This window comes from Rattus norvegicus, chromosome 2, assembly GCF_021556685.1.
Source record: "Rattus norvegicus strain SHRSP/BbbUtx chromosome 2, alternate assembly SHRSP_T2T, whole genome shotgun sequence".
Classification (NCBI taxonomy): Eukaryota; Metazoa; Chordata; class Mammalia; order Rodentia; family Muridae; genus Rattus; species Rattus norvegicus.
The window spans coordinates 232691249-232707614 of NC_141535.1; the positions used below are offsets into that span (position 1 = coordinate 232691249).

Below are 16366 nucleotides of genomic sequence, written 5' to 3' on the forward strand. Positions count from 1 at the left end.
ATGGCGTGCCGATGTCTCCGCACACTCTCTAGCTACAGCGACTAAAGAGGGCAAGGCAGATGACCATGTAAGAGACGACATCCAAGAAGACATTTTTAATGAACCTGAACCATCCTAGGAACTTTATTATTATTGCCTTATGCAATCTTCACAGCCACTCTGCAGTAACTACTATGACTATTATTACTTTTTGCATAAAGAATGAAAATCCTAGAAATCTATCCCATTGCCAATCGCTGTCAAAGCTCCATCAGGCAGACCAAGGATTTATGTCAAAAACCACTGTAGTGGGGTTAAATGGTATCCTAGGGGGCTACTCCTCACCCCCAGAAAAGAATTGAACCCTGATCTTGAAGTTGTAAATTTTGCACAGTGATCTTTGTAGATTTGATGATGGGCTCCAGGTTGGAGGTTATCCAGTAGAAGGAGTGAGTCAGGGGGAGGTTGGACATAAATGAACATTTAGATTCCAAAGGATAGAAAAGAGAGATGTAGCCATAAGTCAAGGAATACCAGCAGCTACCAACGCCTGCTACAAAGCCATAACCACTACTTCAAAATCTCTGGAAGAATTGCAAGCCTGCTGATTCCTTCATAGTGACCGTTCCATTAACACCATTTCCAGTCTCAGCCATCTAGAGCTGTCTGATGGGCTCATGCCAACAGGGAAGGGCTACACCCAGCATGAAATTCCTGTCCCAAATCCACATGTGGAGTTGGCCTACTCTGAGCAAGTGTAAGTTGGAGCAAGTAAATTAACCTCTCAAGATTTCAGATATACAATTCACAAGGTCATTAGACTAGACTGAGAGTTGAAATGTTTACAGCATAAGATAAATCGTCCCCCAGTCCTTCACCAAAGGAGACTTTGAGATTATGTTGAGGCATTTAATTGAACTCCATATTTTCTGAAGAGCTACTGAGGAAAATACACCATGCTTAAGAGTATATTCAACCACAGAACATTTTCAGATTTTAAATAAATGTAGAGCTGGGTCTGAAGGTGCAAATCTATGATTCCCGCTACTTGCCAGGTTGAGGCAGAACAATTGTCAAGTTGTAGAGTAGGCTGGGCTACAGAAGGCATTCAGAGACAGGTTGGGCAAGCTAATGAGACCCTTTATCAAAATATCAAGAAATTTAAAAGGGTTGGAGATGGTCATATCTTTAGAGTAATATATATATATGAGGTTCTAGGCTCAGTACTAGAAAAACAATAGTATCCAACATGTTGGTGATGTTGTATCTATCTCACTGTAAAATGGCCTGACTGGTGTGCTTCCCCCTCCCCTTAGGTCAGGAAACTTTATACTGTGAACTGCAGGGTGGAGATAGAAGCATTGCCTTCTGACTAAAATCTAAAATCTGCTACTTAGGTTTGGCCTGTGGGCATCCTAAGTTGAGAAGGCTATTGAGCATACATTCAGATTCCATAGAAAGGGATAATTGATTAGTTATGGACATTGGAACTGTAAGAGAAAACAGTGATACCAAATATCTGCCATTCCTACTCTAAGGAAGAGAGAGATCATGATTGATCATGACAGCTTCCTGCTCTGCCTGAAAGAGCTTCAGGCTTCTGGACATAGCCATCAGAGCAATTAATGACGTTCATTTGGCAAAGTATTTGGGGACATTTATATTGTATGTGGTCATCAAGAATTGCAGGAATGACAACTTATCTTTTCAGTCATCTGAAACTCATTTTCCTAACTCCAGTTTTAATAGTCTACATCTATTTAAAATGTCACTATCTACTGAACTTCATACATTTATTGCCTAACACTTTTTCTGAAAGTAGGTTAGAGAATATACATTAATAATTATGAAATACTAATTAAAATGTTAGGTAATTAATCTTTATAAAATCAGCCTACCTTCAAAGATACCTTGGCCAGTTTTCTTATTTCTGTGTCTAAAATTCATAAGCAGGACACCTATGGGGAGAAATCTTGGGTTTTCTTCAAGACAGGAAGGAGGAGATGAGAAGCATTAATATTCACAAGTTCCAAAATTGAATTTCTTAGAGCAATGATCTCAAAGAAACAGTTCACAGGTCACATAGGGCTTATCAATTATAGTATTTAACCCCTTAAAACATTGCCCCACTAATGCATTTGAATGACACTTTAAGTATATGACCACAGGGTAAGCAAATACTACACAAAATCCACATTCCAAACTTCTATTGGCAATTAAATTTGGAGTCGTGGCCCCCAGAGCTTGTATTCTTTCAGTTTGTATGGAGCAGACCTGAGCAGCAAGAGAAAAGGCATGTTTGTTTTGTTTTTTCTTTTCCTACTCGAATCTGTTAAAATTTAGATGGAAAAAAAAGTGGCCCAAGTGAGTGGTGAGTTTCAAGAAGAACTGATGCCTACTTTTCTCCTATTTGTGTTACTACATGGTCCTTATAGTTTCAAGTTTCAAGTTTCAAGTTTCAAGTTCTGTGTGAGACAATGTCAGTTATTAGCCAGTAGAGAAGGAGAGCATTCTGCTGATTCTGCGGAATTGCCAAAAAGCACTCATTTTCAAACCAACTGGATAAAGCCACAATTCAAGATCATGTCTCCTCATTATCCACAGTTTTCCATGATGCCTGTGGTATTTACCACTGTGCTGCATATAGCATGGCAGACCAATGATCTGATTATCAATGCATGGTTCTCAAATTTTAGTAGTTTGGCCACAGCCTGTGGGGTTTGTAAGAACCAGATTCCCAGTCAAATAAAAAAGTTGATAAAAGTTGATAAAAGTCAAATTTTATCAGTCATATCTTGAAATCCTTGGGTTTCACCCTGTGAACTTCACATCAATCATTAGAGATTATAACAGCCATTTTTCTTATCAGTTATATTTGAGTAAGAGAGACAGTGCCAAATGTTGATATGCTATGATAATTTTTTAATAACACAGGGAAAGAAGGGGTATGGGGTTAATGGTACATGGGCTCTATAATCCTATATGCTAATATGACATTACACATTTTATAGATAGGTTCCCCCTCCAGCTTCTGAAATTCTTTTCATAATATTCACTTTTTTTTACTACTGAAGAAACACAGAAGAATTATGAACTCAAGTGGTAGAGTCAACACTTGAAGCCACATTTTTCTGTACCAAAACTTCCTCTTAGCCAGTGTGTTATTCTCCCTCCCAATTGCTTTCAGACACAATCTAAATGATGTATAATAATACTATAATATAAAAATGCTCCATTTCATGATCCACTGAGCATATATTTACATACATATATATATACACATATATATGATTCATGATGCATTTTAATATTTCCTTTTCTTCAGTTTCACTTCTTTAGAGCTGGCTTTTAATCTTCTGACAAGAATTTGTCACCCTTCAAAGGACCATGACAGGGTTTTAGAGTGATTCAAAGTGAAAATTTCTATCTATCAAGACACCCAAGTGAATATTAGCTTTAAATGACTTCAAATACTACTCAAAACTTCAAGCTCTTGATTATGTTGTGCTGATTGTTCTTTAACAACATCCCAAACACACCAGACCATGATTTCTCCTATTGCTGATGTCCCTCTTCTTCCTACAATGCAAGACATTCAGCAAACATGCTGAATTAAACATACTAAGGACTTACAAAAGGAGAAGGAAATAAATCTTATTCCGAAAATAAACTGTATTCATAGATAAGGCTTCGAAGAACAAATAATCAGTCTGTAAGACATATAAGACATTTTTTTCATGATTAAAGTCTGGAATAAATTAAAAATAAACCTGAGATTCCTCAGGATCAGTACAGAATATTACACACTAGAGTTTGTAGACCATCAACATATGGTAAAACTTTATAAGAAAAGGACATTTTAAAAATACATACATAAGTAATTATCACCTAGACTTTTCTGTATATACTGGTTTAAAATTACTTACTAGAGATATTTTATATTTTAAAATCTTCCAAACCCTACTAGAATGGAATATGTAATATGTGCGTTTAAATAGTCATATAGCCTTATAAGGTTTAAACAAAGACAAAATTCGACCAACATCAATGTTTGCTTTCTTTTTTTTTTTTTTATTAACTTGAGTATTTCTTATATACATTTCGAGTGTTATTCCCTTTCCCGGTTTCCGGGCAAACATCCCCCTCCCCCCTCCCCTTCCTTATGGGTGTTCCCCTCCCAGCCCTCCCCCCATTGCCGCCCTCCCCCCATAGACTAGTTCACTGGGGGTTCAGTCTTAGCAGGACCCAGGGCTTCCCCTTCCACTGGTGCTCTTACTAGGATATTCATTGCTACCTATGGGGTCAGAGTCCAGGGTCAGTCCATGTATAGTCTTTAGGTAGTGGCTTAGTCCCTGGAAGCTCTGGTTGCTTGGCATTGTTGTACTTTTGGGGTCTCGAGCCCCTTCAAGCTCTTCCAGTTCTTTCTCTGATTCCTTCAACAGGGGACCTATTCTCAGTTCAGTGGTTTGCTGCTGGCATTCGCCTCTGTATTTGCTGTATTCTGGCTGTGTCTCTCAGGAGCGATCTACATCCGGCTCCTGTCGGTCTGCATTTCTTTGCTTCATCCATCTTGTCTAATTGGGTGGCTGTATATGTATGGGCCACATGTGGGGCAGGCTCTGAATGGGTGTTCCTTCAGTCTCTGTTTTAATCTTTGCCTCTCCCTTCCCTGCCAAGGGTATTCTTTTTCCTCATTTAAAGAAGGAGTGAAGCATTCACATTTTGATCATCTGTCTTGAGTTTCGTTTGTTCTAGGGATCTAGGGTAATTCAAGCATTTGGGCTAATAGCCACTTATCAATGAGTGCATACCATGTATGTCTTTCTGTGATTGGGTTAGCTCACTCAGGATGATATTTTCCAGTTCCAACCATTTGCCTACGAATTTCATAAACTCGTTGTTTTTGATAGCTGAGTAATATTCCATTGTGTAGATGTACCACATTTTCTGTATCCATTCCTCTGTTGAAGGGCATCTGGGTTCTTTCCAGCTTCTGGCTATTATAAATAAGGCTGCGATGAACATAGTGGAGCACGTGTCTCTTTTTTATGTTGAGGCATCTTTTGGGTATATGCCCAAGACAGTTATAGCTGGATCCTCAGGCAGTTCAATGTCCAGTTTTCTGAGGAACCTCCAGACTGATTTCCAGAATGGTTTTACCAGTCTGCAATCCCACCAACAATGGAGGAGTGTTCCTCTTTCTCCACATCCTCGCCAGCATCTGCTGTCACCTGAGTTTTTGATCTTAGCCATTCTCACTGGTGTGAGGTGAAATCTCAGGGTTGTTTTGATTTGCATTTCCCTTATGACTAAAGATGTTGAACATTTCTTTAGGTGTTTCTCAGCCATTCGGCATTCCTCAGCTGTGAATTCTTTGTTTAGCTCTGAACCCCATTTTTTAATAGGGTTATTTGTTTCCCTGCGGTCTAACTTCTTGAGTTCTTTGTATATTTTGGATATAAGGCCTCTATCTGTTGTAGGATTGGTAAAGGTCTTTTCCCAATCTGTTGGTTGCCGTTTTGTCCTAACCACAGTGTCCTTTGCCTTACAGAAGCTTTGCAGTTTTATGAGATCCCATTTGTCGATTCTTGATCTTAGAGCATAAGCCATTGGTGTTGTGTTCAGGAAATTTTTTCCAGTGCCTATGTGTTCCAGATGCTTCCCTAGTTTTTCTTCTATTAGTTTGAGTGTGTCTGGTTTGATGTGGAGGTCCTTGATCCACTTGGACTTAAGCTTTGTACAGGGTGATAAGCATGGATCGATCTGCATTCTTCTACATGTTGCCCTCCAGTTGAACCAGCACCATTTGCTGAAAATGCTATCTTTTTTCCATTGGATGGTTTTGGCTCCTTTGTCAAAAATCAAGTGACCATAGGTGTGTGGGTTCATTTCTGGGTCTTCAATTCTATTCCATTGGTCTATCTGTCTGTCTCTGTACCAATACCATGCAGTTTTTATCACTATTGCTCTGTAATACTGCTTGAGTTCAGGGATAGTGATTCCCCCTGAAGTCCTTTTATTGTTGAGGATAGCTTTAGCTATCCTGGATTTTTTGTTATTCCAGATGAATTTGCAAATTGTTCTGTCTAACTCTTTGAAGAATTGGATTGGTATTTTGATGGGGATTACATTGAATCTGTAGATTGCTTTTGGTAAAATGGCCATTTTTACTATATTAATCCTGCCAATCCATGAGCATGGGAGATCTTTCCATCTTCTGAGGTCTTCTTCAATTTCTTTCCTCAGTGTCTTGAAGTTCTTATTGTACAGATCTTTTACTTGCTTGGTTAAAGTCACACCGAGGTACTTTATATTATTTGGGTCTATTATGAAGGGTGTCGTTTCCCTAATTTCTTTCTCGGCTTGTTTCTCTTTTGTATAGAGGAAGGCAACTGATTTATTTGAGTTAATTTTATACCCAGCCACTTTGCTGAAGTTGTTTATCAGCTTTAGTAGTTCTCTGGTGGAACTTTTGGGATCACTTAAATATACTATCATGTCATCTGCAAATAGTGATATTTTGACCTCTTCTTTTCCGATCTGTATCCCCTTGATCTCCTTTTGTTGTCTGATTGCTCTGGCTAGAACTTCAAGAACTATATTGAATAAGTAGGGAGAGAGTGGGCAGCCTTGTCTAGTCCCTGATTTTAGTGGGATTGCTTCATTTTTCTCTTTATTTAGTTTAATGTTAGCAACTGGTTTGCTGTATATGGCTTTTACTATGTTTAGGTATGGGCCTTGAATTCCTATTCTTTCCAGGACTTTTATCATGAAGGGGTGTTGAATTTTGTCAAATGCTTTCTCAGCATCTAATGAAATGATCATGTGGTTCTGTTCTTTCAGTTTGTTTATATAATGGATCGCGTTGATGGTTTTCCGTATATTAAACCATCCCTGCATGCCTGGGATGAAGCCTACTTGATCATGGTGGATGATTGTTTTGATGTGCTCTTGAATTCGGTTTGCCAGAATTTTATTGAGTATTTTTGCGTCGATATTCATAAGGGAAATTGGTCTGAAGTTCTCTTTCTTTGTTGTGTCTTTGTGTGGTTTAGGTATAAGAGTAATTGTGGCTTCGTAGAAGGAATTCGGTAGTGCTCCATCTGTTTCAATTTTGTGGAATAGTTTGGATAATATTGGTATGAGGTCTTCTATGAAGGTTTGATAGAATTCTGCACTAAACCCGTCTGGACCTGGGATCTTTTTGGTTGTGAGACCTTTAATGACTGCTTCTATTTCCTTAGGAGTTATGGGGTTGTTTAACTGGTTTATCTGTTCCTGATTTAACTTCGATACCTGGTATCTGTCTAGGAAATTGTCCATTTCCTGAAGATTTTCAAATTTTGTTGAATATAGGTTTTTATAGTAAGATCTGATGATTTTTTGAATTTCCTCTGAATCTGTAGTTATGTCTCCCTTTTCATTTCTGATTTTGTTAATTTGGACGCACTCTCTGTGTCCTCTCGTTAGTCTGGCTAAGGGTTTATCTATCTTGTTGATTTTCTCAAAGAACCAACTTTTGGTTCTGTTGATTCTTTCTATGGTCCTTTTTGTTTCTACTTGGTTGATTTCAGCTCTGAGTTTGATTATTTCCTGCCTTCTACTCCTCCTGGGTGTATTTGCTTCTTTTTGTTCTAGAGCTTTTAGGTGTGCTGTCAAGCTGCTGACATATGCTCTTTCCTGTTTCTTTCTGCAGGCACTCAGCGCTATGAGTTTTCCTCTTAGCACAGCTTTCATTGTGTCCCATAAGTTTGGGTATGTTGTATCTTCATTTTCATTAAATTCTAAAATGTTTTTAATTTCTTTCTTTATTTCTTCCTTGACCAGGTTATCATTGAGTAGAGCATTGTTCAATTTCCACGTATATGTGGGAATTCTTCCCTTATTGTTATTGAAGACCAGTTTTAGGCCGTGGTGGTCCGATAGCACGCATGGGATTATTTCTATCTTTCTGTACCTGTTGAGGCCCGTCTTTTGACCAATTATATGGTCAATTTTGGAGAAAGTACCATGAGGAGCTGAGAAGAAGGTATATCCTTTTGCTTTAGGATAGAATGTTCTATAAATATCCGTTAAGTCCATTTTGGCTCATGACTTCTCTTAGTCTGTCGACATCACTGTTTAATTTCTGTTTCCATGATCTGTCCATTGATGAGAGTGGGGTGTTGAAATCTCCCACTATTATTGTGTGAGGTGCAATGTGTGTTTTGAGCTTTAGTAAGGTTTCTTTTACGTATGTAGGTGCCCTTGTATTTGGGGCATAGATATTTAGGATTGAGAGTTCATCTTGGTGGATTTTTCCTTTGATGAATATGAAGTGTCCTTCCTTATCTTTTTTGATGACTTTTAGTTGGAAATTGATTTTATTTGATATTAGAATGGCTACTCCAGCTTGCTTCTTCTGACCATTTGCTTGGAAAGTTGTTTTCCAGCCTTTCACTCTGAGGTAGTGTCTGTCTTTGTCTCTGAGGTGTGTTTCCTGTAGGCAGCAGAATGCAGGGTCCTCGTTGCGTATCCAGTTTGTTAATCTATGTCTTTTTATTGGGGAGTTGAGGCCATTGATATTGAGAGATATTAAGGAATAGTGATTATTGCTTCCCTTTATATTCATATTTGGATGTGAGGTTATGTTTGTGTGCTTTCATTCTCTTTGTTTTGTTGCCAAGACGATTAGTTTCTTGCTTCTTCTAGGGTATAGCTTGCCTCCTTATGTTGGGCTTTACCATTTATTATCCTTTGTAGTGCTGGATTTGTAGAAAGATATTGTGTAAATTTGGTTTTGTCATGGAATATCTTGGTTTCTCCATCAATGTTAATTGAGAGTTTTGCTGGATACAGTAACCTGGGCTGGCATTTGTGTTCTCTTAGGGTCTGTATGACATCAGTCCAGGATCTTCTGGCCTTCATAGTTTCTGGCGAGAAGTCTGGTGTGATTCTGATAGGTCTCCCTTTATATGTTACTTGACCTTTTTGCCTTACTGCTTTTAATATTCTTTCTTTATTTTGTGCGTTTGGTGTTTTGACAATTATGTGACAGGAGGTGTTTCTTTTCTGGTCCAATCTATTTGGAGTTCTGTAGGCTTCTTGTATGTCTATGGGTATCTCTTTTTTTAGGTTAGGGAAGTTTTCTTCTATGATTTTGTTGAAGATATTTACTGGTCCTTTGAGCTGGGAGTCTTCACTCTCTTCTATACCTATTATCCTTAGGTTTGATCTTCTCATTGAGTCCTGGATTTCCTGTATGTTTTGGACCAGTAGCTTTTTCTGCTTTACATTATCTTTGACAGTTGAGTCAATGATTTCTATGGAATCTTCTGCTCCTGAGATTCTCTCTTCCATCTCTTGTATTCTGTTGGTGAAGCTTGTATCTACAGCTCCTTGTCTCTTCTTTTGGTTTTCTATATCCAGGGTTGTTTCCATGTGTTCTTTCTTGATTGCTTCTATTTCCATTTTTAATTCCTTCAACTGTTTGATTGTGTTTTCCTGGAATTCTTTCAGGGATTTTTGTGTCTCCTCTCTATGGGCTTCTACTTGTTTATTTATGTTTTCCTGGAATTCTTTCAGGGATTTTCGTGTCTCCTCTCTATGGGCTTCTACTTGTTTATTTATGTTTTCCTGGAATTCTTTCAGGGATTTTTGCGATTCTTTCAGGCATTTTTGCGATTCCTCTCTGTAGGCTTCTACTTGTTCTCTAAGGGAGTTCTTCATGTCTTTCTTGAAGTCCTCCAGCATCATGATCAAATATGATTTTGAAACTAGATCTTGCTTTTCTGGTGTGTTTGGATATTCCATGTTTGTTTTGATGGGAGAATTGGGCTCCGATGGTGCCATGTAGTCTTGGTTTCTGTTGCTTGGGTTCCTGCGCTTGCCTCTCGCCATCAGATTATCTCTAGTGTTACTTTGTTCTGCTATTTCTGACAGTGGCTAGACTGTCCTATAAGCCTGTGTGTCAGGAGTGCTGTAGACCTGTTATCCTCTCTTTCAGTCAGTTATGGGGACAGAGTGTTCTGCTTTCGGGCGTGTAGTTTTTCCTCTCTACAGGTCTTCAGCTGTTCCTGTGGGCCTGTGTCTTGAGTTCACCAGGCAGCTTTCTTGCAGCAGAAAATTTGGTCTAACCTGTGGTCCTGAGGCTCAAGTTCGCTCGTGGGGTGCTGCCCAGGGGCTCTCTGCAGCGGCAGCAACCAGGAAGACCTGTGCCGCCCCTTCCGGGAGCTTCAGTGCACCAGGGTTCCAGATGGTCTTTGGCTTTTTCCTCTGGCGTCCGAGATGTGTGTGCAGGGAGCAGTCTCTTCTGGTTTCCCAGGCTTGTCTGCCTCTCTGAAGGTTTAGCTCTCCCTCCCACGGGATTTGGGTGCAGAGAACTGTTTATCTGGTCTGTTTCTTTCAGGTTCCGGTGGTGTCTCAGGCAGGGGTCCTGCCACTCCTGGGCCCTCCCCCACGGGAGCCCAGAGGCCTTATACAGTTTCCTCTTGGGCCAGGGATGTGGGCAGGGGTGAGCAGAGTTGGTGGTCTCTTCCGCTCTGCAGCCTCAGGAGTGCCCACCTGACCAGGCGGTTCGTTTGCTTTCTTTATATCTTATTCTATGTAAATTAGGATCTGAATTCCAACTTGAATAGTCTACTACAGATTAAATCATTAGAAAATTTGTCAGTTCACAGAATCGGCCTGTCATAATGCTTAGACTTTGTTGTCTAAAACTATTTTTCTCTAGGAAAGACCAGACATGGTTCACAAGCGTAGACTATTCTTTAAAGGTTGGAACTAGAAAGCATTTGTCCTTTGAATAGGTAATAGAATCAATCACCTGACTGCTTAACTACAATTGGGAGATCTTTTTGCTGACAAGTTCATACATCCTACATCCCACGTGAGCAGGGATCCCAAGTGCCAGTGTGGTCCATCATACTCTAAACTGAGATCTGTCCAGCCTCATGTTTCACCTCAGTGTGTACATTCATCAGTGTACACAGTTCAGATTGTCAAGTATCGGGACCTGAAAGCTATCCCTGGGGAGACATGTTCCCCTCTCTGTCTTCTTAATAACCAAAGTGACATGATGAACTTTGTTATGTTATTTTGAGTATGGATTTCTCTATTTTCCTCAAAGTAATTCAGCGTGTATGTATTTTGTGTTATATATTACTTTAAGTTTTTACATAAGACTGATAATTTTAATTTTTTATGATTATAATTACATCATTTCTCCTTTTTTTCCTCCTTCCAAATCTTCCCACATACCTCTCCTTTCTCTTTCAAATTCATGTCCTTTGTTTTTATTAATTGATGGTGTGTGTGTGTGTGTGTGTGTGTTTACTCACATATCCTAAATACAATTTGCTCAGTCTGTATAATGTTATGTGTCTGGTTTCACGCTGACCATTTTATATTGAATAACCAACTTATGTATTCTTCCCTGGTGAAAAATATTTCTCTCATTCTCAGAATTCTTTAGTAGCATGTAGTTTTCTCTGTATAGTCCTGAGGCCTGCTGGACTTATCCACTTTAGCATGTCTACTTTTTTTTTTAAATCTTTGTTAAGTTCATGTTTAGCCATTTATGTTGATGAGACATTATCAGGGAAGCTTCTTATAATTTTAACATTGGACCTTCTAGAATCCAGACTTCTTCTCAGTTTCTATTTCTTTCATATTTGTATAGAACCAAGTGCTCAAAAGTTCAAAGAAAGTGGAGTTCTTTTTCTAAGATGTATCTACCCTTACGGTTTACAAAGTAGTTTATTATTTCATTTCTTCTGGACATTTCCTCTGCTAATTGCAACCAAGTGGCATCTTAACTCACAATAAATAAGATTCCTGCCCTCTTAAATACACATTCAAAATATCCACCCATAGGTTCCAATATGCAAAGATTGCTACAAATCACAGACTTTTATTTTTCCTTAATAAAACAAGTAAAAGTTCCAAAGTCTTCTGCTTTTCCGCTATCCATCAGTTGCATCACCAAAGAGCCTCTAATGCTTGCAGAAGTCTGAGGGCAGTGTTTTTTTTACTATACATAATTAGCAAGCACAGGATTATACAAAAACTTCACTAAAGCCACAAAATATTACAATGACAAATGAGTCGTGTCACACATATGTATGCTCAAAGCGATGTACCTGATTGAGCATAAATGGTTGATTGAAATCCCTGTCATTGCAGATCTGATTCAACATCTGCTAATTGACTTTCAGCTAATGGATTTGGTAAGCCAATATTCATGTTCAGGAGTCAACCTGTCTCTGGATCCATGCTTACAACAACACTGAGTTTTCTTTTAATTGATAGAATCAATAACTATCACATTTCGACCAAGTTGACTTTGTAAAAATAACCTGTTACACTCACTTTAGTAACAGTCTTTATACTGATGGAAAGAAAACAAAAAGAGATTCCTAAATGTAGTCCAGGGCAAAATTCATCTTTTTTTCCTCTACATGAATTCCCACATTATTCTGGAGCATGCTCTACAGCTAATACTTAAATAATACTGACAATACCAAGTTTTCTATCATCCTTGTGTTCTCTCTGCCTGCAAGGCATCTTCTCTAGCTTCTATCATATCTCTCTGAATGATAAAGGATGTTAGGCACTCTCTCTTACACTGCCACAATATAATATATAACTTATGCTCCATCTACAACCCCAAAGTGAGGATTGATGACAGAAATTATTTTTTTCCAAAAGAAGTAACTGCTTTGTGGGGTTAAATCTGACATTATCTTAGAAATTTAATAAAATGTATGTGGAATTGAAAGCTCAAGCATTATGACAAATTAATCATGTAATGTTTATTTATTGATGGTTTTGGTGTATCTCCCTGCAGTAGGTACCTGTGGACTATGTTTCCTGTGCCTAGGCTTTCTCAGTTTTTCTCAGATAAGAAGCAATGACCACATGCATGTGTACTCATCTTGCACAAATATAAATACCGTGTCAAAGATTCTGTTAGTATTTCCTAACAGAAATTAAAGCATGCAGTACTCGAGTCCTTAATCACATAGTAGGTGCTAAAAATGTTCATTTCTCCAGTCTTTCCCAAATGCAGGCCTTTCCTTTCCAGCTGTGCCACGTTGTGCTATTGACCCCCCTCTCCCTAAAATGTCAGTTTCCTTGTGATTCCTCTGCCACTTTCCTCTTTGAAGTTTCTTCCCACCCCTCCATTCATTCTTTGTCATTTTTGTCGGAAGTTCTTCTGCTTCAATGTTCCTGTCTATGTTCTGTTGCCTGGACAACAGTGCTTCAGCAACCATTGGGACAGCCAACGCCAGTAAGTGTTTCTCAGGGCAAGAGATGGCCATCCCAGGGAACACTTGGCATTTTCTACATCCACTTATTTTGTCACAGCAGAGAAAGGCTCTTGTAGAATATAGTGAGTCAAGCTCAGCGATGACAATAAAAACCCCTCCTATGGAAAGAGCGGTGGCACAAATGAAATGACACAGTCCCAAGTGCAATACTGCTGAGGATTATAAAATATGATCTAGAGATGCACTGGACAATTTCATTTGAGCATCCTATAGAAACACTAAACTCAATATGTAACAAGGAAAACTTGTTTTTCTGCCCGTCTTCACTGTACTGTGAATTTTGATTTCGTAGCTTCAAACAACAGTAGCCTTACCTACGGACACTCTCCAAATTTGCGAATATTCCTGACAGTATGGTCTATATACATTGAAGACTTTCCCTTCTCACTTGTTGGCAACTATCTACTGAGTCCATGATCCTCTTATCCCCACTAGTCTACACAGTTTGGTCCCTAACGCTGACTCTAAGCACTGTAATCCAGATGTCATCCAAAGAATAATTCGGTAGTTGAACTCAATCCTTTGCTGTGGTTATGGAGAGCTAACCATTGGTATTGGGCAAAAAGGATTTTCATTAACACACCTAAGTTCATCTTTTTTTTCCTCTAAGTTCGTCTTTTATATCTCGCTTCTGTATCTCACACACCCTCATCCTAAACATCTCTTCAAACCTCCACTATAAGCATGGGATTTATAATATCGAATTAAATCTCTTTAACTGTTGGAATGCATGCCTTTTTTCTTGTTTCTAGCTCTTTTTTACATCTTGATGAATGTCAATGAAGCAACTCAACTATGTTATCAACCTTAGAACAAATTCCAGTCATCTTGTCTCTGCTCTACTATATACTAGGTGGGATCTCCTCTGTCATTTTCTGCCAATAAGTCATATAAAATAGATAGTGATTTATCCCATAAAAGTTATTAGCTACTATTGTTTCCAGTGGTGGCCATACTCACCAAAACTTTACCTCATTGTAGCTCAATTCAAATAGCAATTATTCTAACAAAGATAACGTTTTTATAGTCTATTGGGGCACAAATGGATGGGAAAGGCTTATGAGGAGTGACTGGGACGACAAGATGTATGAAGTCAAAGGCTAGACACATTCCTATTTAGTATCAATTATTTTGCTGTGAGGTTGTGGGTGACTTAATGTGCATATTCCTCATTTAGGAAACAGGAATAGAGTTGACGTATCTTTCAGGCTATGATAAACATCTGGATTCTAAATATCATTTCAAAAATACACTCAATTTCTTGAAAATTGTGTTAAAAATGTCCTTCTGACAGTGCTTCTCTCATCCTTTGGAGAATCTTTCATATCATCTCATTCCATATCCATTCATCATTTTCTTACAAGCACCAGAATCTTGGATGAGTTTCTTCTGTTAAAACAATCCAACAATATAGCAGACATGCAAACATGTAAGCAAATCTTTTCCTTTAGTGACATTTTCTAAATGGTACATTTTGGAAGGAACCTACTAACATATATCCAAATCTCCAAATCTCCAGAGTCTTTGGGCTTCCACCTCGTAATTCAGTAAGCCAAAATGTCTCTTTCATATTCTTATATATTTGTTATGCGCATCGATGAAAAGACTCAAGCAAGTTTTATTGAAACCTACGGGTTAACTTAAGATAATGCTATGCCGCAAAGCTATGATCTGTACACACAAAGTAAAATTCTAGAGCCTCTTGAGAAATGTCCTGACTACACTTTACTTGGAAAACAATAGGGAAATTTTTTTAGATTTCTAAAGCCAAACTCTTAAAACAAAAACAATTATATCTCACTCAAGGATGTGTTAGTTAAACCTGTATCCTGCTGTGTGTACTAGCGATGTTTGTAAGATGATAGGCTGGTTTCTGACATCCTCATCTCAGGGTAGTTTCCTAAGCTGTCGCATCTTGCTATTACAGCTCTAGCCACACAAGCACATAATTAGGTACTTGGCATGTGTGTGCAGAAATGAATACTTAATCTTCTCGTTGAAAACGGCTACATGATTAGAAATTAAATTCTTCCTACACTATTCTCAATAGCTCCCCTCTGTTTTCCCTTGAGGTTTTAAGACAGTTCTAGATGGTGTATGCCTTCTCTGTAGCTCCTGAAAGAGTCCTATTTTCCAACCTGAACAAAAGCTCACTTTTGATTCATGAATAAAAATATCCCATAGTTACTGCAACCTTAATAATATCAATTATCACAGGAAAATATTTATGTACAGAAGGAACTCTGCCTTTAAAATTCACAAGATTGGGTCTCCTTTAATTAAGAAAAATGGTGCCATCAAAAACAGATTACCAAGAAATACTAAAGTGCAATTAATGTATTCTGGTAATTATTAAAATTATCTATAAAAGATTTTTAAGGAAGCTTAAAGTCAGCACAATTAATAGGCTTTAACTTTCATAACTTCTTCCATGTAGAATATTACTTTTCAAATTATGGTATAATATCAACAGATGGATAAACATAAAGATCTAAAATACTAAATAGGGGGAAATGTTGCCAGTTTCTGTAAGATAACTGATGTGGTTTAGTTTTGACATATTCTTTATTACCTGACCCTTCCAGATCTGCGGAAGACATTTGAGCAGGAACCCTTGGGAAAAGAAGTGTCCTTGGAGCAGGAAGTGTTACTCCAGTGCCGGCCACCTGAAGGGATCCCAATGGCTGAGGTAACAAAAATGCATTGCATTTGGGAGTTGGCACTTAGTTATTCTAAAAGAGGCCTAACCCATCGCTAATGGTGCGGTGAATTAGGGCATGGCATGATAGATGGTTGGTAATGGAGTCCTAACTGCCTGCTGCTGGCAAAACAGATTGATTAGGAACTGATTAATGACTTGGAAGTCAATTAGAATGCCCCACTGGACAAAGCCACAGGCAGCATGGTTTAATTTTATCATTCTCTTTCAAAACAATCAGAAATAGTATTTTACTTTATCTGGTATCTAGAGAGAGAGATGCTGTGACTTCATGTGTCACCAATTGTATTACTGTTCCAGATGACTTTTTTGAAATGTTAGTGTAAGAAAGTCATTTGTCGGCCCTTTGAGCTTGTTC

General features: G+C 38.4%; 1 protein-coding gene across 2 annotated transcripts in view; it reads left to right on the forward strand.

Annotated features, from left to right (window-relative positions):
- Unc5c (unc-5 netrin receptor C) overlaps positions 1-16366 on the forward strand; it is a 372474-nt gene that overhangs the window by 258532 nt on the left and 97576 nt on the right. For both annotated transcript variants that reach the window (NM_001415084.1, NM_199407.2), the window contains 1 exon segment: positions 15875-15978. In NM_001415084.1, the coding sequence (NP_001402013.1) occupies positions 15875-15978 (104 nt within the window).